At 49.1% G+C, this 27,899-nt stretch overlaps 2 protein-coding genes across 2 annotated transcripts in view; both read left to right on the top strand.

Annotated features, from left to right (window-relative positions):
• LOC127186167 (zinc finger protein 185-like) overlaps positions 1 to 27,899 on the top strand; it is a 47,802-nt gene that overhangs the window by 6,067 nt on the left and 13,836 nt on the right. Inside the window, exons 2-21 of the mRNA XM_051142641.1 lie at positions 5,168 to 5,248; positions 6,520 to 6,595; positions 6,766 to 6,889; positions 7,177 to 7,242; positions 8,124 to 8,165; positions 8,251 to 8,328; positions 8,893 to 8,979; positions 9,784 to 9,867; positions 10,605 to 10,688; positions 11,001 to 11,042; positions 12,130 to 12,213; positions 12,371 to 12,466; positions 13,344 to 13,430; positions 14,736 to 14,837; positions 15,474 to 15,572; positions 17,904 to 17,990; positions 22,701 to 22,877; positions 22,966 to 23,143; positions 26,190 to 26,407; positions 27,255 to 27,365. Of these exons, the coding sequence (XP_050998598.1) occupies positions 5,228 to 5,248; positions 6,520 to 6,595; positions 6,766 to 6,889; positions 7,177 to 7,242; positions 8,124 to 8,165; positions 8,251 to 8,328; positions 8,893 to 8,979; positions 9,784 to 9,867; positions 10,605 to 10,688; positions 11,001 to 11,042; positions 12,130 to 12,213; positions 12,371 to 12,466; positions 13,344 to 13,430; positions 14,736 to 14,837; positions 15,474 to 15,572; positions 17,904 to 17,990; positions 22,701 to 22,877; positions 22,966 to 23,143; positions 26,190 to 26,407; positions 27,255 to 27,365 (1,943 nt within the window). The 5' untranslated portion in view covers positions 5,168 to 5,227. The remainder of the gene's footprint in view (positions 1 to 5,167; positions 5,249 to 6,519; positions 6,596 to 6,765; positions 6,890 to 7,176; positions 7,243 to 8,123; positions 8,166 to 8,250; positions 8,329 to 8,892; positions 8,980 to 9,783; positions 9,868 to 10,604; positions 10,689 to 11,000; positions 11,043 to 12,129; positions 12,214 to 12,370; positions 12,467 to 13,343; positions 13,431 to 14,735; positions 14,838 to 15,473; positions 15,573 to 17,903; positions 17,991 to 22,700; positions 22,878 to 22,965; positions 23,144 to 26,189; positions 26,408 to 27,254; positions 27,366 to 27,899) is intronic.
• On the top strand, positions 17,896 to 23,083 carry LOC127186169 (zinc finger protein 185-like). Its single transcript, XM_051142643.1, has 2 exons — positions 17,896 to 17,990; positions 22,701 to 23,083. Exons 1-2 carry the CDS (start codon positions 17,914 to 17,916, stop codon positions 22,879 to 22,881), a joined length of 258 nt encoding a protein of 85 aa, XP_050998600.1. The 5' UTR covers positions 17,896 to 17,913; the 3' UTR covers positions 22,882 to 23,083.

Here is a 27,899-nt window from a genome sequence, read left to right as displayed (position 1 = left end):
TATTTCAGCCAATTGTACTCCTGACAATGGCCCAGACTTAGAGCCCAGTGCCTGACACCCTGGCAAACCCAGTGTGCCTGCTCATCATTGCACTTCCCTCTACAGCCACTAGAGGGAGACTGCAACAGCCGGTATTTTCACAACTATGCTGGTTACATAGTGAGCTTAAGGCCAGCCTGGGAAAATACATACATACATACACACACACACACACACACACACACACACACACACACACACACACACAAATTTAAAAGCTTTGCTTCTTTCTCACTGCCAGTTAATCTTTACCTGGCATCTAGCACAAACCTCAGGACAATTGCAGAGCCCATATGTCCCCCTACTACCCAGACTTGGAGAAGGCAACCAATCTGCTCTCTCCTCTCATCTAAGCCCTTGCCAGAGCAATGCAGTGCCAGGGGCTCTTCTTCATTGGGTGGGTGGATATCTGAACAGCACCCAAGGAGTACCACAACCACAAGCCCATTTATTTCCCCGGAGTTCCCGGCTCTAGACTAGAGGACCACGGAGACTGGGCTTGGTCAGAAGGAGGCTAGCTCCTTAGGCAGCCCACCAGGCAATCTTTCCTTTTCTCCCGTGCTTTCCTAGTCCTCTGTGTTTAGTACAGTATGACTGGGCTGGTTCCCTGAGCCAGAGAGGAGTGGGAAATGAGATCTTTTGTGGGAGGTGCCTCCCAGAGGTAATCAAGTGTGCATGTGTGTGGAGGGTGTGTATGTGAGAGCCTGTATGTGCTCTGTGTATGTATGTGTCTGTGGTGTGTGTGTGTACGTATGGTGTATATAAATGACAGATACGTGGCATATGTGGGTATGTGGTGTGTGTATGTGTGGTGGGTGTGTGAAATGTGTGTGTGTGTGTGTGTTTGTGTCTGTGTGTGTGGTAGATGCATAGTGAGTGTGTCTGGGTGGGTGGTGGGTGTGTTCTGGGTAGATATAGGTGGTTGTATGTGGTTTGTGTAGTGTGTAAGTGTGTGTGGTGTGCAGGTGAGGGAGAGAGGTGTGTGTGTGTGGTGTGTGTGTGGTGTGTGTATATCTGTGCTATATTCATATTTGTTATGGTTTATATATAGTTATGTGTGGTATGCTATGTATGTGTGTGAGATGTACAGTACGTATGGTGTGTGTATGTGTGTGTTGTGGGTGTGTGTGGGGAGGGGTGTGTGTTGGTTGCATGTATGGTGTATGTTTGTGGTGGGTTTGTGTGGTTTGTATCTAGACATGGATGGTATGTGTGTGTAATGTGTAGTCTCTGTGGTTTGTGGTATGAGGAGGGAGGGAGGGAGAGAGAGAGATAGAAAGAGAGAGAGAAAAAAAAAACTTTCTCTCTGAGTTAGTTTTAGAGGCAAAACAAGGCTTTGTGGAGCAAAAGGCTGCTTCTGTTTTCATGTTTTTTCACATTGTGACACTGTGTGCTGACTCCCTGGGACATGTGCTAATCTAGGCACTCTGTGTGTGCTTTCCTTTGACTCCACTCTGATAGCCTGTGATGAAACCAGGCCATAGTGGTCTGAGAAAACAGGATCTTTGTAGCTCCCTCATTGGCTTCTTGTTTCTGTCTGTCTAATCAGGCCAAGGCTTCTTTCCCAGAGGTTGCCTGGCGGCCTTGAGAAGCCAAAGTCATAAGGTGAGAGAGGGAAAAGAAACTTCCTGCCCATTGCTGCTTTGAGACCGTCTGAATGTAGGAAGGACTGCCCCCTCCTGACCCTGTCTCCTTCCCCCAGGAAGGCCAGGGGTCTTCCTTGTAGTGTTCTCTTTGTGTTTCTCAGCCTAACCTGCCTCAGGAGACATATCCAGGTAAGAATTTTACAGCCAGTTAGCAAGAGGAGAGGTATTAAGATGTCAGTCTCTGTGTAGTGAGGCTTCGGGGGGACATCATAAAGGACAGATCTCACTTAAGATACTTGTTCCCCGGTGCCACAGACCAAGTCCCAAGAGGGACAGTTCCCAAAGAGCCGCAAGTCATCCCCTATCAAGGTAAGGTAGAAAAGGCTCTCTGATTAGAGATGGCCCTCTAGGGGCCCTTCGGGAGGTGGCAACATCCACCAGAATTCCTGTGGAGTGGAAAATTCCAGACAGGGCACATGGTGTAACTTGAGGGTGCCCTGCCAGGAGACAACTCACTTGGCCTGCTCTACTTCACAGATGGGGAGAGGAACAGAGGTGTAAGAGTCTTGACTTGGGCCAGTCTGGATATCAGGTGTGATGGGACCAAGTGGCCCAAGTACCCAGAAAATGAGACGGGTACATGGGGAAGCAGCTAGGCATGGGTGACTGGGAATCTGCAGGGGCCTCTGTATGTCTGTACTCTGGAAGTTTTCCTGAATGTTTTTATATGTGTTTTTGTGCGTTTGCCACTTGTGTGTGTTTGCCCTCGGAAGCCAAAAGAGGACCACAGATCCTCTGCAGCTGTAGTTTCAGACAGTTATGAGCCTTCCAGTGTGGGTAACGGGAACCAAACCCAGGTCCAAGAGCAGTGTTCTTAACCCCTGCAGCTCACACCAGATAGCCTTTAGGGGACTCACACTGGTAATTTCAGCAGCTAGGCTAGGCTAGGCTGAGGGATTGTGGGGTTGGCTCCGGGCTGAAGTCTCCTCCCTTCAGCAATGGGAGTTGGCACCAGCAGTTTAAGTGCCTGCCTTTCGAGGACAAAGCAGAGGTGGCCAGCAGTGGATGTGCCTATGTCACCTGGATTTCATCACTTTGATGCCAGGAAGTTTGAAGCCCTCAAACCTAGGCTTCTCTGTGAGGCAGCCACTGCCCCCCTCAGCTCACTTTGCTCACAGTGACATTAGGTTGAAAATATACTCCCTACCCATGGGTTGCAGGTGGGATTCTGGGTATCAGTATCCAATCTCTGGTGTGAGTGTGAAGATGGTCATATGGTTCTGACTCTATGATACAGGCCAGCCTTGTTAGTACTCCCCCAAGGACCCTCTAGCATCGTGCCAGGTATTGCAGGTTGCCTTAGAGGTGGGTGGGACCCAGAAGAATAAGGAGGTTTGAAGACAAACCCAGGGACTTCTTCCTGGGATAATTACTGTCCTAAAAGAACTGGGAGAGCAGGACAGACTTAGACTAGACTGCTCCAAGGGAAAGTTCTGGAGCTTACCCTTAACGATGTTGACACCTACAAATGTGTCGTCTTAAAAGACGCCTCAGTTCACCTTCCCACCACCAGCACATACGTTCTTAAATGTAGAACTGTTTCTCTAGTAGTTTTCTTGGTAGCAGTCTAGTCCAAGGAAGATACTGGAACAGAGGAAGAGCCTTTAAAGGTATGAGCTTTGGTGAGGTAGATTGACAAATGGGGTTTATGCCTCTCTGCCACACAGAGGGCCTGCGTCTTCCTCAGCTTTGTCACCCTCTCTGCTCCACAGCTTTGGCTGAGACCAGAGTCACTTCTGACCCACCCCACCCCACCCCATGTCCCCCAGCAGCCCCATCCAGTAGCACTCACAGGCCCATAGCCCACTAGGCAGTGTTAGTACTTGATTTTCAGACACCTACTCAGGGGTCCCTGTGGTTTCTAAGCCTGGGGGGAAACTCGTGGTCTGTTGACCTGGCTATTCCAGTGAGCTGCCCTGGTCTTTAGTCTGCTTCAGCAGTGATGTTTTTCTTCGTTGGTTCTCGATAGAGGTTCTCAAATAACCCAGACTGGACTTGAACTTGCTGTGTAGCTAAGAATGATCTTGTACGTCTGCCTCCACCTCCCCTGTATTGAAATTGACCACATCCCAAGTTCTGTGGTGGCAAGGATGGAACTTAGGGCCTTGAGGGTGCTCAAGTGGTGATCCCGCTGACCTACACTCCCAGGCCCTTTCAGGCTCCCTGTCTTATTAAAAAGGGGACTGGACTGAGAGGGAAAGCGGCCAATGCGGAAGCAGCAGCCCTACTTCTTTTCTGGCACACATCTTGCTCCTTTGTCCAGGGGAGTTGCAAGTGTCTCTCTGCTTCTGGCATTCTGCACATGGGCAAATCCTCCTTGATTTGAGAAGGGGCTTATTTGGTTCTGATGTGTTAGGAAACTTCTAGACAACATGGCCATTGGACCTATTAAGGAGGCACTGACAAGTTCTGGGTTTAGTGCAGGGCCTACCATGGATGTGGCTGCTAATAGTGGGCGTGAGCTTCACGGGCTTGCCCAGTTCCTATGTGGAAACCAGTGGCTACAGTCCTTGAGGGCTTGAAACAGTATGTTTTTGAGGTGCCTTACAGAAAACAAATTAAGACAGCAAAAATGGCCTGGTAAGATTTGACCAGAAAATGGGCATTTGCTTTCAGGAAAAGAGGCGAGGGACCATCCAAGGCTTACTACACATTTGGTAGCACCAAAAAATCCAGGGACTGAGGGGGCTCAGGCTTTACTGGTCTGCCTCCAGGCACTGATGGTACCCACGCATTCTGGCTCATGGGTCACTGCACGTGCTGCCTGGATGCAGACAGTTGGGTTGATGCAAGCAGAAGAACAACAGAACTCTGGTGTGGCAGCTGCAATGCCATGATGAGGTGCCATTCCTGGCATGTAGAAGGTTCGGCCTGCCTGGACTGCTCAGTTGGTACAGTTTATGGGAGAGTAGGCTCTTGCTGACGTGGCTACTTTACTTTGGTCTTGGCCTCCTTCCCTTCCCGTTTTTGTGTGCCCCTGACTTGCATGGAAACATATCCAGGTCCTGCCAGCTGGCACCATTACTGAGCTGGTCAGAGACTATCCCTGGAGGGGTCCTGGGGGTAGCAGACCCCAGGCCAGGGAGGAAGGTTTTTCTGCTTTAGCACAGCCAGGGCCTTGCTTTCTGTCATGTCAACACCACTGAACCTCCCAGGCGCTCTTCAGGTCTGAAGGATGAGCTGAGCTGTAGTTATTAAGGGCAACATCCAAACCCACAGTCTGGGCCTTTCCCCTTCCTCAGCAAGGAAAGCAGGGGATTAGCCCACATGGTCCTGTGAAGACCCTACGTTCCACCCTCACTAGCCTCTCTGCCAGTCAGAGAGGAGGGAAGGAGGGAGAATAGAGCACAAGAAACCTGATGCTGAGGCCACCCCTTAACACTGGGTCCCTGTGAGGAAACAGGCTGAGGAGCCAACCTCAAATAGGGCTACAGATACCCACTTTTCTATGTACTAATTGGAGAACACTGTCTTTCCTCCAGCAAACAGATCGAAAGTCACCACAACTTGGCTTGTGTCCTACTACCCAGTGATATTTCCTGATGTTACAGCAGTCCAGAAAGGTAGATAATTTCACTCTCATCTTACAGGTGACAAAACTGAGGCAGCCCAAGAGATTAACTGGTTTGCCCAAGGTCTGACAGCTACTAAGATATAAGAAAGGTGGTCCAGTCCTAAAGCAGCTGGCTCCCTGAGCGCTTGCCCTACCTCCAAGCCACCCGCCTCCTCCTGAAGGTGCTTTGCCTGAGATGTGTTGTAATCCTGCTGGGGCTTCCTTACTACCAGATCGCGTCCCCAGCATCATTACATTAGCACTCTCTGGGCTCTGATCTTAATAACTGACTAGGGTACACGGTTCTACACTGCCCACGTTTCATATTCTCCAAGTAAGCAGCCATGCCTATACAGGTGGGCGTGGCACTCAGCGGTGGAATGGGACTTGGTTCCTTGGCCTCTCTCCTACACTGGGAGTGCCCCTGACTTGTGTGAGCCCTGACAGCTGAAGGGGACTCTGCATGCTCTTGCTGTGCTGCCATCACACCTCTATGACTTCGTTTTTCTGTGTTATGATGTAGTGCCTGAGGCTAGGTGCCTCCAGGGGGAAAGATACTCATTTAGTTCTGGAGACTCAAGGGCACAGGGTAGCATCGGCTTCGTTCTGGTGAGGATCTCCTGGCTGGTGGTGTCACTGGGGCAGGCAGGGGAACCGGTGCTTGTGAGAGTGAACTGAAATGGTGGAGTGGGAAGCCAGGGAGGAAGCAGAGCTGGGCCAGTCTTGCTTTTTAGTAACAAACACTCATGAAAACGAACCAGTTTCTCTCAAGACATTAATTCCTTTAATACGACAGTTTGCCCAATGATCTGCTTACCTTCCAGCCAGCGTTACTTTGGGTGAGGGGGTGGGGGTGGGTATGGATGTGCATGTGTGGACGAAGGAGGTGAGAATGGATGTGCGTGTTTGTACTAGTTCGTATGCCTCTGTGGAAGTCAGAGGTCACCGGTGGGTGTCTTTATCACTGTTTGCCTTATTTTATAAGACAGAGTCTCACTGAACCTGGAGCTCACCAATTTGCCTAGACTGGCTGGCCAGCAAGCCTCAGGCATCCTCCTGCCTTGGCCTTTCCAGTGCTAGGAGGCTAAGGGCACTGACTGAGCCACTTCCCATCCCCCAAACTTCACTTCTTAAACCTCCCACTACCTCTTAATATTGCCATAAGGGGACCAAGCTTCCAAACAAGAGCCTTTAGGGGAAGAACTACCTCCAACTCTCATGGTGACCCACAAGCCATGGTTATGCTCATATTGACAAATCTGTCTTTGTCTTTGTCCCCAGGAGCCTAGTGAACCCACAAATAACAGAATTGAAAGAAACATCATGAGTGTTGCAGCATTAGGAGGTAATGGAAAAGGTGAGCCTGCTGCTGTGCCTGCCTGGATTATCCCAGGCAAACCCTAGAGGGACAGGGACACTGTCCAGGGAGCTAAAGGATGACCTCATAATGGGGTGTGGTGGCTGACAAGGGCCCTGGACTAGGGGCTGGAGTTTCCTGTCTAAGGCTCTTATCCTTGCCCCTGCCAGGGAAGCCTTCACCCCCTGGCGAAGAGGAACGCAAAAACGTTCTAAAACAGATGAAAGTCCGAACAGTCCTGAAAGGCGACAAGAGCTGGATTATCAAACATGAAGACTCGAATGACCATGCAATGTAAGTCCAGGAGGCAAGGTCAGAAGGGAAGGCAGCAACAGCAGGGGCATGGGACCTAATCCTTCCCGGGGATGCTGACGACATCTTACCATTTAGAGCTAGGTCAGGCTGTGTGTCGACTGGCCAGCCAGGTGCCAGTGAAACCTGAACATAGCTACAAATACCACAATCCTAGGTGCTGTCAAGTGGGTCAGGAGAGGGGAAGGTGAGGTGCAGTGGTGGGACCACAGGGTAACAAGTGATGAGGAGCAGGGGACCCATGATCTTTAGTGCCTGTCTTTCTGCAGAAAGCCATCTTCAAATCAGAACCGCACTACATCCTGCTCATCTGCTGGACAGGTATCCAGTGCCAGGTAAGAGGTGATACCTAGCTGACCCTTAAGTGGACCCCAGGGACTCTTCTGCTGCAAGAAGGGGTGGACATCACATAGGGAACACATAGGGCGCCATCTCCAAGAATCTGCTCCCTGCTAAAAACAGGCTCTATAGGAATAATATGACGGGGCCGGAGCACTCACATTGCTGAACGGGAGTATCCACTGAGTCCGTGTCCTCTCGCCAGCTCCTTGAAGGGGCCCTTATTGCCTACCTTGAGCCTGAGATTGCTGCCCCTTTAGCTACTCCTAGCATGCTCTCTCTAGTGCCCTCAATTCTTCTGAGCCCCATCTGTTGTTGACAAGCGGCAGGTCCCAGCACTCAGAAACCAATGTTTTCCAGTTGTTGACCAAGCCTGAGGCATACCTTTAGGTTTCACACTTCCATTGCCACGTGGGGTGAGAGTGCCCCAAGAGCCAGAGGAGGACACATTCTAGGGGAGTGTGGAGGGAAGGCCACGACTTCATCTTCATCACTTCAGCTCCAGGTTGAGGTTACCCAGGGCTCTGGCCAAAGGACTTGCAGCCTGATCCAGGAGAGAACAGGCAGAGTTCTCTTTCAAATGCCCTGGTACCTAGCAGGTCAGAAACTGTGGGCACTCTGCAGGTGAACTTTGTCCAACAATAGAGCAAGCATACCTGGTACCTGTTGTAAGTCAGGCTATGCTGGGCATGGCTGGGCAGGAGTTAGCCATGGTGGTATTTCTGAGAGAGCTGAAGGAGAAATGGGGGAGCAGAGTGGGCACTTGACCACTGTGTTGGGACACCCATCAGCTGTCGTACTTGGGAGCAGGATGAAGTAAGGTGGCATGAGATCATTAGTAAGGCCAGGATTCCCTGCATGTCTCCTTTTCTTTCAGCACATCTCCAACCACAAAGGCTCCCGCTGGTTACATCATCCGGTAAGTAACTTCAAGACCCGACCTGCATCCTGGTACCTCTAGGGACATACCCAGACTTCTCAACACTTTCTGGTGTCTCTTGTAGGGGAGTGTTCACTAGAACAATCGACAGCTCTTCTCACTCTCAGCAGCGCTTCTCCAAGGCCAATGGAGCTCCAAGAAGGTACATCCTTAAAGTGCTGGCCAGATGCTCAACAGGAAGGGTTGGGAGAGCCTGCTCCAGAGCTAAGTCCGAGAGAGGGTTAGCAAGGGAGTAAAGTAATGCTCTGCCCGGCTCTGTCCACTGACCAGGGACAGAAGCTGGGAGGGGAGCCCCCGCCCAGGGAGAGGGGCTCTGGACAGAGATGTGAATTGCGCCTACATTCCCTAGTGCCCACACATCTTTATTTTACTTAACCCTTGTTCCTCTGGTCTCACAACTGGCACTTTGCACTTGCTGAGGGTATTAAGCCATGTGCTTTAGTTCACCTTTCCAGTACACCAAGGTGGCATGTTACCTTAAACACATTGGTATCAGTCAAAAGGGGTCTCTATTAGTCAAAGGGAGGGACTCTATCGTAGAAGAGAGGAATGAGAGCCCAGTGGGCCGTTTTCTTGTCACTCAGCTGGGTCTGCCCAATGAAAGTCTCCCAGTGCCCCCTGTCCTAGCTCTCCCGGGCTGTATGGGTAAACCTAGAGGCCAGAAGGGACCTGTGCTTGGGCAGATGGAAATATCTTGCTCTTCCAGTGCTTCTGGGCTGCCGGGAGCAGCTAATTCTGGTCCTCCTCGTCAGACCTTTGGATATAAAATGACTACAGAAGTTTATAAGAAATTGTGAGTATACAGTGATCCCAGAACTGAACCTGCTGAGGATGGGGGTTGGGGGTCGGGGGTGGGGTGGCGCACTTACCTCTGAACACAACCTGGGGAGAGCTAGTCCTATTGCCTTGACAACCCCTGCCACTTACAGATGTGGTCTGGAGCAGAAGATGACAAAGCTCTAGAAAATTGAATGGCCATGGCCAATGCACTTCTTAGCGGAGGCAAAGCAGAGACTGTTGGAAGCTTCTGGAAGGAGTCCATGGGTCTAGAGAATGGACCATGAGCCATGGCCACGGAGGCTACTGCTCACTTTTTTCCTAGATGAACCCCTCTCCCCCTTCAGGTCTCAGGTTCTTGTGCTATGCTGAGCTCAGCTAAGTGGTGCTTTGGGGCATGTTTCTTAGGATGTCACTTTGTGGGCATTTTGTGTCTAAAGCTGAACTTCCCTTGAGGTTCTTTCCAAGAGCCCCTACGCTGGGAGGGGACCCCTAGACGGATGTCTGGACTGGGCTGGAACTTCCCAGGAGTCCACATCTTTATACAGCTTATTTCTTGCTCCCATCATTCCTGTTTCCCGGAACAGCTGCCAGCTGTTTCTAGGGAAGTAGTATGACTGAAATTGGCTTCCGAGAGACAGAAAACAGGAGAAAGGAGTGCTGGCTTTTAAGGCATAGGCTAAGGCTCAATGTTACAACAGCAATATATGTTAGTGGCATTGACAATCAAGAAGCGAAGATGTTGAGGGCGGTGGCCTGTAGCATGGAACAAGAAGGACTATGGAGGAAGACGAGCCATTGGTGCTTCTCTCCCCAACAGGGCACCGTACAACATCAGGAGCAGCTCTACATCAGGGACCGAGGAAGAGGAAGAACGATTCACCTCAGATGAACAAAAGCGGCGGTAATGCTGTCCTTTATGGGCAGAGCAGGGGCCAGAGTCTTCACAGGCTGCTGAAAAGAATTATACCAGCCAGAGTACAAAATGCATAACACAGAAACTATGAGGACAGCCCATAGTGTGTGGATACAGGCGTCATTGCAAACGTCTAGCAACTGTTTCTCAGTGCTGGTGCAGCTCAGGAGATACTTCTGAGAACCTTCTAGGGGTAGAATCCAGGAGACATAAGTCCATGGAAAAGTCACGTAGCATCGTGACAACCCTTCACTGAAGGCCCTGGAAGGCTGACAGTTCTGTGCAAAAAGAGCACAGTTGTTTGAGGTTTGGAATCCACATAGTGCAGGGCCAGAGAGGAAAGAGGAAGCTCTTGAGGTGCCTCATAGTGAATGGCATTCTGCCACCTGCCTAGGTGTGTGCACTTAGGCATATCACCAGAACGGTGGCCAGGCTTAGTCAGTCATGGAGTGTGGCAGCACCTACTTGCTTAAGTTGGGAGGGTCAATGAAGCAACATGAGAATGCTAGCATCCTGGGCAGGGGTGGACACATGTCCCATGCTCCACGAGTAAGGATCTTTCCTGCACTGTCTGTCACTCCTTGAAATAGTTCTTAGTGCTACCCTGGCTTACCCTTCTCAACTCCCTGGTGGTACTCCTGAGGTGGCCAGTGAACATCCCAGGCTAGACTGACAGAGAGGCTAGTTTGACACCCATCAAATGCCCCCACCTCATGCTGTCCCAGGTCTCAGGCTGCCAGCAGTATTCTGAAGAAGACAGCCCCACGGGAACACTCTTACGTCCTCTCGGCAGCTAAGAAGAACACTAGGTGAGTTGTCCAGGAATGAGGCCCAGCGGGCTTGGGCCTGCCTTGGCCACTACTAACTCCATGATCTGAGGTCCCTCTCCTCTGCTTGGGGCTTCAGCTTTCTTCTGACTGGTAAAGGAATGAGCTGAGTACCCCCCAAGGGCGGTTTGACCTTCTTACGGGTCTCCAATGCACGTCTCAGAAAGATAAGCAGAAAAAAGTAGCTAAGGGCCTGAGAATAGGAGAGGCTTAGGACCCTCTTGGGAGAGAGGGGTAAGGTGGCACCTGCCCTTGAGCTTTTTCCAACATGTCCCCATTCTGCTTCCTTTTTAGCAGTCCTACCCAAGAGCTGCAGAACCCGTTTATTGCAAGAAGGTAAATATCACCCAAAGGGGCATCAGGAGCCTGGTGCTACCCAGGTAGCACGCCTCCTCCTGCCATCATGTGGGCAGGGCAGAGTTGTGTGACACCACTCAGGCGTTTCTCTGGACGGCAGGTCAACACCTGAGTGTCTGGTGGCACATGCATCCCTTTTAGACAGTTTTGTGCAATTAGGAGCTGGGCTGAGCAAATACAGCTTGTGGTCAAACTTCTTACATTTGCTTAGGGCTGAAGGAGCTTTGGGAGATGTCCGCACCCCTTCCACTAGCTGATAGGCACTAGGAAGCATCCTTCCCATCCTCTTGCTCTTGCCCTTGCCCTGCACTGTGCTCTTCCGTCACTGGAGAAAGTCTATGGGAGCTGGCTGATGCTACCGATTGGATGCAAAGGGGATGAGTTCAAGAGGGAAGGATCTTATTATTTTATATAGGTCAAGTTCTGTGGGATGAAACTGTTGCATAGGGGATGGAGGAGAAGCTTATGTGAGTCTGGATCTTAAGGAGTGTGGCCGTTAGTTGAGTGGACATCAAAGACCTTCCAGATACGGTGGCATACATAATAAGCAGGAGGTGGGAAGTCAGCAAGGAACCAGCATTCCAGCTGTTCCAGACCAAGGCCCAGAGGCGAACGTGTGGTACTGTGTTGCATGATAGTAGCCAACTAAAATGCAATAATCAGTGAGGGCTCGGAGAGTGGCGCAGGCAGTTACAGAGAATAGTGTACTCCGAGCAAGGTACCACCAACTGAGTGGCTTTAAACCCCAGAAATGGAGGCCAGAAGTCTAAAGTTGAGCTGTTGGCAGGGTTGGGACAAATTGGATTCGCTTCACTCCAGTCCAGGCCACTATCTTCACTCACGTGGACATTTCTTTGTGTGTGGGTCCATCGGATCCAGAGCCTGCCCTAAGTTAGCATGACCTCATCTTATCCTGCTTACATCTAAGAACGTATTTGTAAATGATGTCAGATTCACGGGTTCCAGGGAACATTCCAGTGGCTTTAGTCACCCACTTCATCTGGACACTTCCAGGAAGCACCATGGTAGCAGGGAAGACCACACGTGCCATTTTTTTCACCCACAGGATTTACCTGGTGGATGAGGACGTGCCTCCTGAGAAAAAACAGCAGCCTCCTGCTCTGACAAGACCCACTCCTAGGTTAAGCAGGTAATCCGTCACTCACCTTAGCTGTGAGAGACTGGCCACTGCGGCAGTGGCTTTCAGTTGTTAAGCCTGCACCTGGCATATCTCTAACTTGGCCAAGTTCACCCTACCTAGGAGACAGACCTGTTGTCTCCAGCACTTCTTTGCTTTGCTTCTCCAGTATGGATGAAGAGAGAACAGACGTGCCTCAGGCGATCCGAATTGAGTGTGTGCCTAATGCGCCTAGTCCTGTTCCGTCCGGAAGGCAGGAACCCAGGTGGGTGGCAAGAACTGACTCTGGACTATGAGCTGGTGACACGTTTTCTCTTAGCTGAGTGGATTTGGCAGCCAGGGAGGATCTAGCAGTGGGTGACAGTGCAGGGCTGTCTAAGTTCTGGGCACCTCACTGCAGCTGCGGGTATGCTTTGCCCTCATTTGTAAGCCCTGTGCATCCAGGCAGCTCCTGCCAGGCTCCTCTTCTCTGCAGATGGCGTTCCCTCAGGGCCTCCTTGTATTTTGCACTGAATGGTGCTTCGTCTGACAGGGAGTGCAGCTTTCAGCCTGGATTGAGTCTTATAGTTTTCTATGGCACCCTGGAAAAGCCCTTGAAGCCAGGAGGGAAAGACGGTCCAGGGCCCCCACTGTCCGTTCAGAGTACAGACTGAGGGACAGAGTTAGGCAACGAGGTTTAGCCTTCCATGGGCTCTGATCTACAGTGGGGACTGCCTGCCTCCCTGCTTTCAGGCTGCTGCCTCTCGTGCCCGGGTGGCCTTTCTGAAATGTCAGATTGACCATATCAAACCCTTCGCTGCCACTTCAAGGCCATCATGCAGCTGCCTCTTATCTGGCACATCTGCTAGAATGCCCCATTGTTGTCTGACAGTGGCCTTGAGTCAGTTCTGGGTGGGAGACTGCCATAGCCTTTCACAGGCCTTCCTCTGAGGCCTGCAGGTCAGTGGCTTGAGCCAATATCAAGAAGGCTTAAGAACAAAAAAAAAGAGGTGAGGTGAGGACAAGAAGGGGGAGGCAGATGGGTCTGGAAACCGCACTGCAGGGATGCACCAGAGGGAGGGAGAATGCCCTTGGGTGCTGACACAGAAGGAAAGAGGAAGTTTCTCCCCCAGAAACTCTCCAGTCTCTCCTTTGGCCTGCAGCTTAAAAAATGAGGAGATCGTCCGTTTGCAGATCGCGACCCCAAGAGCAGAACTCTGCCTGGTGGCACCAGACCTGGAAGCCCCGAGGTACTAGAACCTCCTTGCTGTCCTGTCTCTCCTTATACCTTTCTCAAGATGAGAGAAAAGCAGGAGGCTGGCTCTAAACCATTATGGGAATGAGCAGTTGGTCGGGGGTGTGGTCGCCCTGGGTTCTCCATCACTGTCTTGATCTTCATTCAACAAGAACTATGTAATGAGTAATTAGTTTTTCTGAGGCCACAAACCTGGGCCTGAGACCCAATGTTGCCTGGGACTCCCTAAGCCAGAGCTGTTGACTCTGTCTGATGAAGGAGACAAATATATTCTAGTGTGAATGAGATCAGTGTACAATGCTGACCATATCACATACCCCAGTGCCCTCAGAAAGTGACAGGACTGGCCAGCTGGGTGGGGACATTGTGTCTGTGTAACTGTTTATTAAAACCACGCTTTTCATTATTTTGTTTATAGGAGAAGGCCTTGGGGCCTTCAAGTGAGGTTCTTGGGTCTGCCTCCACCACTCACAGTGCCACAGTGCCCTGAGCTTCAGATAGGAGGGGTACAGGGTCCACATCCACCTGGGAGCACAAAGGTCCAAGCTCCTTTTCCTTGGGGTGGATAGGCAGGAGACCGGCCAGCAGGATCAGAGACTTAGGCTGGGCCCCTAGGGCCAGTGCTCCATCATCAATCATCTACCTCTCTGTCACCTTTCTTATCGTCCCACTCCCCCATGCTATCTGTCTTCCACATATCTACCTGCAGACATTTGGAGGTCATTAGCTGAATGAAGGGTGACAGTTGATGGCATGAAAGGACAGTGAGTAGCCTAGCCAGTGGTGGACTATGCAGACTCGGGAGAACACTGGAGCAGGAGCATTCAAAAGACAGACAAAGTGGAAGAGAAAAAGGAGACCAGAATTACATGGCGAGGGAGACAGAGGGCATCACAGGGCTGAGGGAAGAGTGACTGACAGGGCCATGATGATCTCAGGGTTGACAGAGGGGTCAGGATGACAACTCTGAAGATAGCATCCTGTCCTCCAGTTCTGTTACGTGTGGACCTTGGAGCACAATGCTTGGGCATTGTGCGCATCAGGCGCTCATCTGGAAATGGGCATGGATGACAATATTACCCACATCTTGAAGCTGATGTGGAGAGTTAATGTGTGGAAACTTGGGAGAATAGAGTCTGGCCCCTGGTCAACAATGATGACTAATAACGAGGATTTGTGAGTTGCTCGATCCATCATTAGCAAACATTCAGCTCTTTAAAGGCAGCTGGTATTTCTGGTGAAGCACTTGCCTCCACTGGAGTGTGGGTAGAAGGGTAGAGTCATTTTTTTTCCTCTGTAGGCCTTCCCACAAAAGCAATAATGAGATAGCACACCCTGAAGAATTCAAAAGAGATTTGACTTGTGATGATAATTTTAAGATTCTCAACACAGATTCTGAAAGGTAATTCACTGCAGGGAGTAAACTTTTCCCAGAATACAAAGCCCATATGCACTCAATTTAAGGGCTTCCATGAGCCTGGGTCCAAAGTCAGTAGCTGAACTAGAGACCAGCACTACACTGTTGCTCACTATCTGCAGAGGAGAAGCAGAACTGCAGTGTTTCCCTGGACTGCAGTGAGGAGGACCCCAAGACCGGGCTGTCCCCCTCACAGCCCTTGAGAAAATAGTCCTCATGATCGTCTCATGGGAGCCCTAGACCCCTAGTGTGGACAGATCCCTGGGAATGAGGGAAAATGGGGGCTTGCATGGATGGGAAAGGTTTTTGTCCTCCTCCTCCGGCTTACTAGCAGCCGCAAATTCCTTATCTCTTGCTCTGTTCACCATAGACCACCAATGTGGCTACTTCCCCCTGAGTTTCCACCTTTATGTTTCTGTTCCTGTTCTAGCCCATTATATTTGAATAGAAATACTTGCTGAAAGACTCCACTTAGGCTTGGCCTGGCTCTGAGTAGAGCAATTTAGGGAGGCAACCAAAAGACTTCTCTCCCAAGTCCTGAGACATACTCTCAAGACACGTAAATTTTGCCCCGGGTTGCAGCCTAATCCAAGTCAACAAATGCTTGTCTTCCAATATTAGATCACCTGCACAGATGAATGATGGCAGTGTGGAACCTGGAGCCCCAGAGTCCCTACCAGAAGTTTCCGCTGGAGCAGACATTGGCGCTGAAAGGGCAGGGTGAGACGCTGGTGGGAGACAGTTCTCTCAGATCCCCGATGAGAGGCCAGGTTTAAGCCTAACCCTTGGGTGCTCTACTTTTTGTTGGATTTACTTCCTTCCATTCCAGCCTAGCCACTCCCACAAGTCCATCATTGGCTCTCAAACCCCTGCAGAGCCTCTAACTCACAGCTAAAGTTCCACCCCTCGGCAAAGACTGACTTCGAGTAGAATGAATGTGTGGGGAAGGTAGAAGAAACAAACTAATGAATGACCTAATAATGGAATCACTGCCTTCTTACATCATGGCTCAGCTCTGAAGACAAATTCAGAGACCCTTTGCCTCTTATTTCTCCCTTTCCAGAAGTGGGAGAAGCCTTTAAATCTCCTGCTTGCCCCACACTCTTTCCTGATCGAGTGTTCTGAGAGTCAGTGAAAGAAGTTAGGAGCCAAGCATGTCCTGGCTGAGTCACAAGCCATTCTTATCAGATGATTTGCAGACTGACATAGTGTCTTTATCTCCATCCCCACATGGTTCCAAAGCCACGTGGAGGCATCACTAGAGACAAAGGCTGGTTATGCAGACGTGGCACAAGCAATGGTACAGTTTCAAACTGTGCTAGTAAAGTTAATTGTTGGTCTGAAAAGAGCTGAAAGTGCCCAGTCCCGTGACACCCTGCAGTCTCCCCAGGGTGATCTTGGGAGGACCCCCTTCTGGCGGCTTTCCCAACTAGTTCCCTCAGCAGCTTCATCTTCTCACTAACTTTCCTAGTTGCAGTGGGTGCCTGCAATAAGATACAGTAGGCCCCACCTCTGAAATCTCTGTTTCTAAGCAGGTCTAGGAAAGGTCATCAGGCCAGCGACTCAGTTCTTTGAGTTGCCATGAATATATCGTTTTGTTGTCTGTGTGGGCATTAGAATGATCTTCCTAAAATAAACCAGGAAGCGTTTATCCCCTTTCAATTTCCCAGTGGATCTCTACTTCCTTGAAAAATTTCCTAGCTCACTAGTTCTGAGTAGCAATGGGGCTGCTATCCAGCCTTTTCTTTCTCCTGTACCCAAGTGGTGCAGACTGCTTCAGCGTGTGCTATTGGCCACTGTAGAAGACATCTGATCCAGTATGAGCGCGTCTGGTTCTGGGTGGCTTTCTCTTTGATTATTCACTGAGTCATTATCCTTCCTGTTTATCCATCTTTAGAGTGAAGCTAAACCTCAAAGTCATTTGCAAAATAATATGAAGACTATTTCTAGATTTGTAGGATGTTTAGTGCAGCCCACCACAGTTTGATTCTGTATGTGTGTGTGTGCATATGTATGCATGTTGTGTGTGTGCTTCTGTGTGTGTGTGTGTGTGTGTGCGCGCACACGCGCGCGCACGCGCACACACACTTACGAAACCTGGGAATTGAAGCCAGGCTCTCAAGCTTGCAAGACAAACGCTTCATCAGCATCTAAGCCGTCCCTCCCGCCCACTTGTTATGTTCTGTTTGTTTTAAGGAGCTGGCTTACTATCTTTCCTTGAAAGCACCACTGTCCTTTTCCACTCATTGGCATGAGCTTACTCCATAGTTGCATTTAGTTTTTACAGTTACATGGCTGGCATAAACGCTTGTGAGCAAACATGAAGGCAATATGCTCTCCTTATGTATATGCTGGGGGCGGGGAGCTGTAGGCATCAGTCTGTTGGGAAAGAGGATAGGCCCTAACTCGGGGGAGCCTAGACTAGAGAGTTTTATACCAGTATCAACTTGGCCAGGTACAGATGGAATGGGAAGAAGCCTCTGTTAATGACCATGGGGCTCAGCAAGAGTGGAGAGCATGCTAGCAGGTGCTATGGCCCAAGTGTTATTTGAAGTAGCTGGCTATGAATTGAAAATCCTTCTGAGACAGACATGATTATCCTCCTTAATTTACTAATGGATAAAAAAACTAATGGCCAAACAGGTCAGGCAGTGTGCCCAGGATCCTAGAGCTGAGAGACAGCAAAATTGTGATTTGAGAGTCTATACTACCCCAGATCCCAGGCTGTTTTGGGATAAAAGTGAGTCTTAGTCCTCTAAGCAGCCATGTGAGCAGCTCCTCATTGCTTGGCATTTGCTAGGGCTAGGAGCACTCACTCGGAAGAAGGCAAGGCATGCAGCCACGTGTTGGGACCTCCGACCAGGGCCATTAGGAGGCTGAGCAGCCAGTTTCAGTAAACCTTTCCTGAATAGACTTGTAGTCTGCCCCAACAAGCAGAAGCTGGGGAGACAAGCTTCGGGCATGGAGAGCCAGCCCTAGACGGCTGATTTTTAGAAACCACTTCCCGTCCCTTCTAAAGCATCAGCAGACCTTTGTGCTTCCTTTCTCCAGGTCTGGTGCCATGGTAATTTCCATCCTGGAAAATAAGAAGAATGACATTGCAGTAGACCCGGAAGATGAGAAGGCAGACCCCAAGGGGTAAGGCTTTAGCAGTTTGGGTATCTATCAGTCAGACTTTGGCTAGGAAGATGAGGCCAGCAGGGTCTGTGGGCTAGCCTGATGTACATGGACAGACAGAAGACCCAGCTGGAACCTTTTGGCCCTTGTTCCTGGAGCCAGAATGCATTCCATTCAATTGCATTGCTTCCCATGAGGAATGGCCACTTTCCTTCAGTCGGCCACTGCTGGGGCGGCACTTTCATTCCAGTCCACAAAGAGGACACACCACTGCTTTCAACAACAAACCCGTGCTATAGCAGAAGGGGTCCGTGCGATAGCTTAGCGGGGATTGCATCTGCAGTTGTATATTGATTTGTAAATGGAAGTCTCTCAAGCAATGAGAATAAGACTTGAACCAGGGAGATGGAAGCAGAAGTAGAGCTTGTTATTAAGAAAGAGAATGGAAATAGGACACTGGGGGGGGGGGTTGAGTTGGTAAAGTGCCTGTGCTTTACCAGGAGGATGACTAGCGAGCTCCAGGCCAGTGAGCGACCCTGTCTCAAAGGAGATGGTGGTGTAACAGAATAACACCTGAGGCAGTCCTCTAGTCTCCAAATGTGCAGACACACACACACACACACACACACACACACACACACACACACACACAATCAAGTAGAGAAAAGAGAATGGATGTGGACCAGATCTGGGAATATTCCGAAACTCAAAAGCCTTGTGCAAGGGGATTCTTGATTTGGGGGGCGGGGCTCATTTGCATAGGACCACATACTCCCACATTTGAAATCGTGAGGTTTTTCTCATTCATGCTGTTTGTTGCATTACATGTATCTTGTGATGTATGTGTGGAGAGGTCCAGGCTTCTAACATTGGTTTCTTTGTCATGTTAGTCTTGATGCCTTCTACTTTGTTTCCACACCATCTTTCAGGTTTATGTCTAGTTTGTATGAAGAGCCAAAGGCTTGAAGCCCAGGTTCACATGCCGTCTTGGAAGGACAGTGCTCTGAAAAGAACAACCATGGTTCTAAGATAGACATGGTGGGCAGGGGTTGATGGAGACAGCTTGAGAGAGCAAAGACAAAGAACCAACTCTAGAAAGAAGGGGGACAGCAGATCCAATAACCCTGTGGAGGAAAAGTGGTTAGCATGTTCCAAAGCATGGAGTAGCTGGGCTAATGAGTGAGGGGACCATGGATCATGGCCTTGTTCTAGAATAACGAGACTTTACTAATCAGGTTTAAATCCAAAGAGACTTCTGTGGTTTATGGCTTAAAGGGGAATGGATATTTGAATTTTCACATTACACTACAGTTGCCCTTTTACTTTAAATCCTATGCTGGAAGGTGGTACAGAAAAAAAAAATGCATCTCTAAGGTATAGGCCTTGTTATTGCCACACTTTTTTCTTTTAAATTGCACTAACAGTTAACACTCAGTGAAAAAATTAGCTGATGGTAGTTATAATATATTGCCTTTCTATACTTTACAGTTTACCCAGTACGATGGGTAAACAAACAGAAAGATTAAGTGACTTATCCAAAAATGTACCTGTGGCAGAGCTGAGTCCTAATGAACAGCCTTAAAGAGAAACTTCAGCAAGCTAGTTGATGAAACTTGTTGGGAGCCTCATGTCATGTCCAGACAATTACCTTCCAGCTGGTGTATTGATCAGCAGGTATCAGTCCCTAGGCCAAGAACGATTTCTGATCTTGCAATTTGACAGGGGAGAAAACTTGGGTTCACAAGTGTGATGAGGACGAGGAGTAAAGTCGAGATGTGGCCGACTATAGAGATCAGGCTCTGAGAGGTATATTCCTCTGATGTTTACCAGTTTGAAAAATCAGTGCAAACATTTCTGAGGACAGTGTTTCGTAATTGCCTGTGCTTGAGTTGTGGAGGTTTAAAAATATTTTTTAAAAAATATGTGTCTGGGTGTTTCATGTGCATGTCTGTTTGCACACCACCCGTGTGCAGTGGCTGCGAAGGCCAGAAGAGGGCGGTGGATCCCCTGAGACTAGAGAGGGTTTGAGCCACATGTGAGTGCTTGGAATCAAACCCAGGGTCTCTGGAAGAGTAAAAAGTTCTCCCAACTGCTGAACCATCTCTCCAGCCTCTTGCCTGGAGGAGTATTCATAACAAAACACTTCCTGAGGTTTTTGTTTAATTTCCTGAGGGTATGTCTCCTGCATTTGCCTTAAGCATTGCAATTTCCTCTCTTCTCAAGCATGCATAGGAAACCAATCCAAGGACAGCAGTTCTTCTTTGTTTCTTCTATTGTTTTTCCAGATAGGGTTTCTCTGTGTAGCCTTGGCTGTCCTGCAACTCACTCAGTAGACCACACTGGTCTCCCTCGAATCACAGAGCTCCCCCTGATTCTGCTTCCCAAGTGCTGGGAGTCCAGGTGTGTGCCACCACACCGGGCTACAGGATAGCAGTTCTTAACCAGGGTTTTGTCCTGCTCACACCCTACCCTCCTGAGTCATCCTACAAATAACCAGAGACATTTTTAGAAATTATGGACGCTGCTAAACGGCCTATAATACACATGATAATAGTGCCTGATTCTTCTCAGCACACGCAGTAGTATTATCCAGCCAAAAGTGTTAGTATTAAGGTTGACAAGCCCTTCTCTAGCACTTGTGTTTACTTCGGGAGCACACACTGAGGGTATGAAAGAGTGAACCCTAGGGCCAATCAGACTACCACAGACGTGCACCGTGAATAAATAACGCATGCGCCTGTGCCTACCCAAATTTGACTGCGGCATACTTCAGTTGCGCAGGTCTACTGTACGATTTGGTGCACTGCCTGTGGACATGCGCATGCGCATGAATGAGCTGAGCGTTGGCGTCACGGCTGACGCTTGTGTAAAAATAAGCCTACTCTCGCGGCCATTTCCTGCAGCTGCCAGCTGTGGTGCTCGCTGGGAATTTTGCAAAAGGCGAAATGGCTGCTCCAGAGGCTTCTCTTGATGCAGTACTCGCGCCAGCCACGAGATGGCGCTGGAAGATCACAAATGATCCCTGATGTGTCTGTGTGCTCCGGTTACCCATCCCCCGCCTTGCAATCTCAGAGGGGCGCTTGGCTGCAGTAGCCGACTTGAGTGGCCATACTTGGGCAGTCTGTAGTGACTGCTGCAGTACCCACCTAGATCTCCAGCTACGCCTGACCTCTCCTTCTTGGCTGTGAATTCATTTCCCTGTCTATTTGAGCGGACTGAGGGGCATGAAGTCAGGCCCAGCCAAGGGGGCAGAGAGGTGTGGGGCTTTTGCCGTATGTTCATTTGATTGCCCATAGTGGGCTAAACGCATGGATTCTGCTTACTTTATGGGACCTTTGGCACATAATTCAGCTCGTACATGAACAATAATGGAAATAGCTCCTACCATATAAAGTTTAAAGAGTTAAATGGGTTTACTTATGTAAAGCACGCAGGACATTGGGCCATCAAGGGGGAGGGCACAAAATATTATCAAATGCTAGTTTTATAAAAACCTTCAAGATAAAGGAAGTAGCTCCAGAAAAACAGTTCCTTGGTTTCCCCTGCCACTTTTCATTCTTCAAGTATTTAGTCATTGGATGGCATACTGTTTTGCCATTTTCTTGCTAAATGTTATCACATGTTAAATGCAAGACATGTTGTTTTCCTCTTTGTTGTGTTGCAAGTGGTTTTTTTTTTTTTTTCTGGTTTGTATTCTACACAAGAAGGTGTGTTTTAAACATGTTCTCACTGGTAGCAGCTGTCGTCAAGCAGCAGATTCCATTGTGGAAGGTTCAGCAAGTGCAGAAGGTGGCTTGGTTTCTGTGCAGTGTGTAATTAGGGTGGGAATTGCCAGTGGCTGCCTTAAGCCACCAGGTTCTGTGAAGGCGGCAGTGAATAGCACAAGTCTTTCATCCACAGGCCTTACCTGGTGTTTCTTTTTGCTCTCTACCCACTGCACCTGCAAGGAGTTCAGCAGTACCGGGGGGGGGGGGGGGGGGGGGCGGGAAGAGTAGCAGGAAACTAAGACCCGCCCTCCAGGGTGCTATATCACACAGACAGGCATCCTGCGAGTGACCAATAGTTCTTTTCCATGGCCTGTAAGGGTTACAGCTCCTTACCCTGCTCCAAGGCCTAGTATGTCTTTCTTGAGAATCTTGCCTCTGTTTCTACAGAGCGCTACCTGCTACCTCATGCTACCGCTGGAGACAACAGCTGCCTGCTTTTCACTGCAGTGGACTTTGAGTTTCCCGAGGCTGAAGAATTACATTACTTGTACAGCATAGTCCCTGTAAAGCATGCGCACCACCACCCATTGTCTTTGGTACACCAGCTTAGAGCCTGCCCGCTCAGGCCTTACAGGGTTAGGAGCCGTTGCTAACGGGTTCTGAGCTCGTCCTTGGATTAGTAGTTCCCAGAGCAGTGTCTTGCCCTTGGAGACAGGAACGGTGAGGGGAAGCTTGTGCAAGAAGTAGGGCGCTAACCGTGCCTACCATCTTTCCTGTGGCCCCACCTTTGAGAGTATAGTGCAGGCATGGTGGTGAGCCCAATGCGGGAAAGCGGAGGAAGACACTCTCTTTGCTGACTTCGGGTGTAGCTTGAGCTTTGTTTATGGCACATGGGGACACCCCTTTTCAGTGACAAGGGGGCAGCATTGCCTGCCTGCTTTGTCTCTTTCGATGGCAGAGTGCAGTGGGACAGCAAGGGACAGCCCTACGGGCCTCTTTCTATCTGATGCTTGCTCTTCCTCAGCCCTTCAGCTGATGATGAGAAGAATGTGGACCCCCAAACCACCGAGGCTGACAAAAGAGATGGCCAGGGAGACCCAGGTGCAGCCACTCAGCACTCTGTAGATCCCAGCACCCTAGAGGCACAGAGGAGCTCCAGTACACCCAATCAGCTGATGGAACTAGAGGCCTGTGCTGGCAGGTAAGGTCTTACACTGGCCTCCTGCTGCCTATGGCCAAGGTTTCTATCAGGGCCACAACATAAGTGAGAACCGCTTTTCTCACTGCAGGCCACTGCCTGGGTTCTTCTCTGAATGTGCTCAGGATACCGCTACCTTGGTCCTAGTCAGTGTTGACCACTTCTTGGGATTTGAGAAGCTGGGATGGGGCTGTGATCCAGGAAAGAAGTCTGGCTATTTCCCAGTGCAGGAGGACAAAGACTTTTATTTATACAATGATGGTGTCAAAGTATGACAGGGAACGTGAGTGACACAGACCATGAGGAAGGCAGAAGTCGAATGAAAAGGAGTAATACGTTGAAACATACAGACAGCTGCAGGACGAGAAAGGGAGGGTGCTTGAGAAAGCAAAGGAAAAATGAGGAGGAATGCTGGTTTGGGTGTGTCTCCCTACATGAATGCTGGATACTGTGGTTATAACCAAAGGTGACTGTGAAGTATGGGAAGATTTCCAAGCCTGGGCTCTTCAGACAGCTTTTAGCCTGCCAGCCCACGGCACGCTGTTGCTCTGAGCGTGTACACAGATCATCATGTGCAGACTGCTTTGTGCTGCTTGCCGATTTCTAGGGTACAACCAAAAGCCCATCATGCAGAGCAAAGCAAGGGATTCCTCACCGAAAACAGAGATGCTGAGGAGAGTCAAGGTCATTGTAATGAGGGATATAAGAGAAGAGACAGTTGAGCAGGGACATTAATTAAACAGCTTCGAGGTCACCACCACATCATGGGGTTTTCTTCAGTGCTTCACGTCTGTACAGATAGCAGCCCACTGTTCACAACAGCAAGGGAAAGGTAAGTGTAGCCTCACAGTGATTACAGGGAAGAAGAACTAATTGGTGCCCTGCCAGGAAGCATTAAGAGGGGGTAGGCAGACACTTGAGCTGTCAACTGCAAACTATACCCTGAGGATCCAAAGGGCCAACTAGGAGAGGGCCATGAGAAGATGAGTTGCAGGAGTGTCAGGCTGACTTTATTTATTTATTTATTTATTTATCTATCTATTTATTTATTTTTATTTTTAACTTTACACAAAATCACAGGAAGTTTTCTTTTTTTCTTTTTTATTATTAATTTATTCAAATTACATCTCAGTTCTTAGCCCATCCCTTGTATCCTCCCATTCCTCCCTCCCTCCCGCTTCCCCCCCTACTCCCCTCCCCTATGTCTGTGACTGAGGGGGACCTCCTCCCCCTGTATATGCTCATAGGGTATCGAGTCTCTTCTTGGTGACCTATTATCCTTCCCTGAGTGCCACCAGGTGTCCCCATCCAAGGGACATGGTCAAATATGGGGCACCAGAGTTTATGTGAAAGTCAGATCTCCTTCTCCACTTAACGGTGGAGAATGTCCTGTCCATCGGCTAGTCTGGGTAGGGGTTTGAAGTTTACTGCCTATATTTTCCTTGGCTGGTGCCATAGTTTGAGGAGGACCCTGGGGCCCAGACCCGCCTGTAGTTTTCCAGGATCCTCTGGATCCTTCTATTTCCTCATTCTCCCAGGCTTCTCACACCTAAAGTCTCAATAGGATGTCCTCCCCTCTGACCCACTTTCCTGGTAGGTAAAGTTTTTTCATGGGGACGTACCCCTTGGACTAGTGTCTCGATATAAGTGAGTATATACCATTTAACTCTTTTTGCTTCTGGGTGAACTCACTCATTATGATAATTTCTAGTTCAATCCATTTGTCCACAAATTTCGAGATTTCCTTGTTTTTAATAGCTGAGTAGTATTCCATCGTGTATATGTACCACAGTTTCTTTATGAGGGACACTTAGGCTGTTTCCATGTTCTGGCTGCTATGAATAAGGCTGCTATGAACATGATTGAGCAAATTTTCTTGTTGTGTGCTGGAGCATCTTCTGGGTATATTCCAAGGAGTGGAATAGCTGGGTCTTTAGGAAGCCCTATTCCCAGTTTTCTGAGAAAGCCAGGCTGACTTTAAAGGTAATGGTGATGGAAAGGTAGCGCCTAGATTTCTGTTTGGGGTGACAGGGTGGATACTGAAGGGAGCTAGCTGAGGATCAGGAAGTTAGAGGAGTTACTGTGTAGATGTGACAATGTTAAGGTCATTGGGCCATGTTGACTTTGAAGTGACAAGTCATCCTGGTAGGCTGGAGTAAAGCTATGGCCTCTGACTAGAGAGCTGAGAGTTGTCAGCTTATAGGTACTGTGTGAAGGGGAAGGCAATGGGTGACGCTGTAAGGTGAGTAGGAAAGGGCATTATTTGTGTATAGAAGATTGAGATGGGAATAGGAGCTGAGGAGGTGCAGGTAGTGGGGGTGCACAGATGTCTAAGATGTTACGTATGGATTGCAAGGTATAAGGAGAATTAATTGGATGACTATGACTATAGCTTCAAAATAATGTTACAGTTTGCAGAAGGGGGAAAGCATTATATATAAGTGTAGCCAGGCCTTTTGGTTACTTTGTTTGAGTTCCTATATCTACCACCCCAATGTCTTCCAACTCCCCAACACTAGGTAGGTGAGAAAGAAGGTTAGAGGGGAGAGGGGGTATAGACTTCTTTACACCACTTCCTGCTGATTAGGGGCATCCAGTTCCTTGGGGCAAGTCTAATCTTCATCATCAGTCATAAGAATACCAACAACTAGCAATCCAGCAATAGCAAAAGCTGTAGCAGAGACCAGCAAGGGGGAGCAGCTGCTGCCACAAGCTCTCTCAGGGCTCTCACATTTATACCTTCTCAACAGTCTTCAGAATTACTAACATAAACTATCTGCAGCTGGCACAAATCACATCCCTGTCAGAGTACAAGATATGTTAGAGTTGGCTGCTGTAGACAGCCCGAAGCAGCCCCATGTCCCACAGCTGCAATTAAAATAAAAACATACTCACATAACATAACTATCTTTGAAAGAAACTAAAATTATTGCTACACATAAGGGTAAGGAGAAGAGCTCACTTCTGAAAGAGGTTACATGGTGTGGTCTTCAACTGTGAGAAAGAAAGAAAAGGCCCTATGTGTGTGGAAAGGCAAAGTCAGTGATTGGAACTATGTGGGGACCTGAAGTATTTTTTTATTAATTAATAAGACACAAGCCACATAATTAAATCAAGTTATACTTAATGACTACCCTGTACCAAACCACATGACCAGTATGAGGGGTAAGGGTAAATATAAGTTGGTTCCTGCCTTCTTACCCTGATCAGTGCTGACTTGGAAGTATGCTAAAACTCAGTGCCCTTGGGAAGTAACATCCAGACCCCAGAGATCCAGCAAGAGTTGTGCCTCTGTTCTTCTCTGTATGACATATACAATATTTACTCTTTATCAGCATTCCAGATGCTCATGAGGAGAAGAATGTGGCCCCCAAGATCAGCGAGGCCTGGCAGGAGACACCTCGGGCCCCACAAGATGGACAAGGAGACCCAGCTGTGGCTATCCAACAATTGGCAGATCCTAGCACCTCAGAGCCGCAGAGCATCTCCAGTGGACTTGAGCAGCAAGTCAAAGTGGAGGACTGTACCAACATGTAAGGGCCTGCCTGGCCTCTTGCTGGCCCTGGCCCAGGTGTCAGGAGTCACAACCCAGGACAAACACATGTATCTGCGGCACAAGCCTAGTTCCCTCCTTTACAAAGCAGGAAGCAGACCAAACAAGGACTTGAAGTGCAGGTTTTCTCATGGAGTCAGAACATCAGATCTGTTAGAAAAAGACTGGCTTAGAGCACCATGCTGTCCAGCAGGCGGTCTGAGTCTGAGAATGTGGGGTTGGAGTGAGGGATACAGGGTGGTTTTGGGTTTTTGTTTTTTGTTTTTCGAGTTGTGGGGTTGTAAGGTCTCAGGTAGAGTCTGAGTGGGTGAGACTCACTGCCATAACTAAAGCTCCCAGTTGGATGAGTTCTTTCACTGCTAAAACCACCAGGATATGGCATCTCACCTGCCTCCTCATTAATGCCGAAGTCCTTTGACTCGCTTCCTGCATGCAGTTCTGATACAGGGTGAGGGAGTCCTACAAAAGCATTGTCTTGTCTGGTTCCTCAACCAGCAAACTAGACTGTTTTTCCCTGCTGCTTCCTCCTGGCTGCCAAATTCCCAGGAGCCTAGTGGACAAGCCCATAATTCAGAGTAGAAATTGGAAGATGGAAATTTCGCCCAAGTCATTGTGTAGTGGGCGGCGCCTCCTCCTGTCTAGCCTGGATTTTCTCCTCTGTATCGCAGGGGATTCCGGTCACAGGTCTCTGAGAAACCGTTAGGAGCAATAAGATTCGCAGCCACTCTTCCCAAAACACTGGCATGGTTTGAAAGGTGTTGAAGTGGCAAATTGGGGTTCGGCTCAGGAAGTACAGACATGCTCACTAGTTTCTTCATTTCTTGCAGGCTAAAAAGCCCTTCAAGCTGCTCAGTCACTGTTGGTGGCACTACCACCTCTGAACAAATGCAGTTGTGTGTCCCAGCTGCCTCGTGCGAGCTGGACTCCATCTCAACTGTGTAAGAAGGAGCATCTAGCAAGTGTGGATGCTCCTCGGCGTGGGGGTTCCCTATAATCTCCTTGCAAGTAAAAGGATGCCGCTTTTGTTCTGTGCTGCTTTCTCTGTCATGTCTTCTCCAAGTCCTAGCATCACAGTAGCAAATGGGCATATACAGCATAGTCCTTAGTCCCTCAAGTAGAAATTTTACACTTCCTAAGCCCTGTACCATACAGTTTTCTCATTTCAACAAGAAACTAAATTGGAACATATAGGACACTAGCAGATGCAGGCAGAGGCAGCGTATTGCCATCTTAGGGCCTTGTTACCATACCTAGGGGGACATGCCTGGGAAGACCCAGGAAAGCCAGGATGACATTGGCCTAGTCCTGTGTCCACTGCTTCGCCTGTCCTGTTGAATACCCTGTAGCCTACAAGAAGCTGCCATTCTAGGGAGCCTGCTGACTGAAAGGTATGTGTTGAGGTACCAAAAAGTTCTCTGCTGATATCTGGCCAGGGAACTGAGCAGGGAAATGAGGGTCAAAGATGGGGCTAC

The sequence above is a fragment of the Acomys russatus genome, unplaced genomic scaffold (genome assembly GCF_903995435.1).
Source record: "Acomys russatus unplaced genomic scaffold, mAcoRus1.1, whole genome shotgun sequence".
Classification (NCBI taxonomy): domain Eukaryota; kingdom Metazoa; phylum Chordata; class Mammalia; order Rodentia; family Muridae; genus Acomys; species Acomys russatus.
Note: the sequence above shows the minus strand (reverse complement) of the source record. Positions and strands in the feature narration are given on the sequence as shown.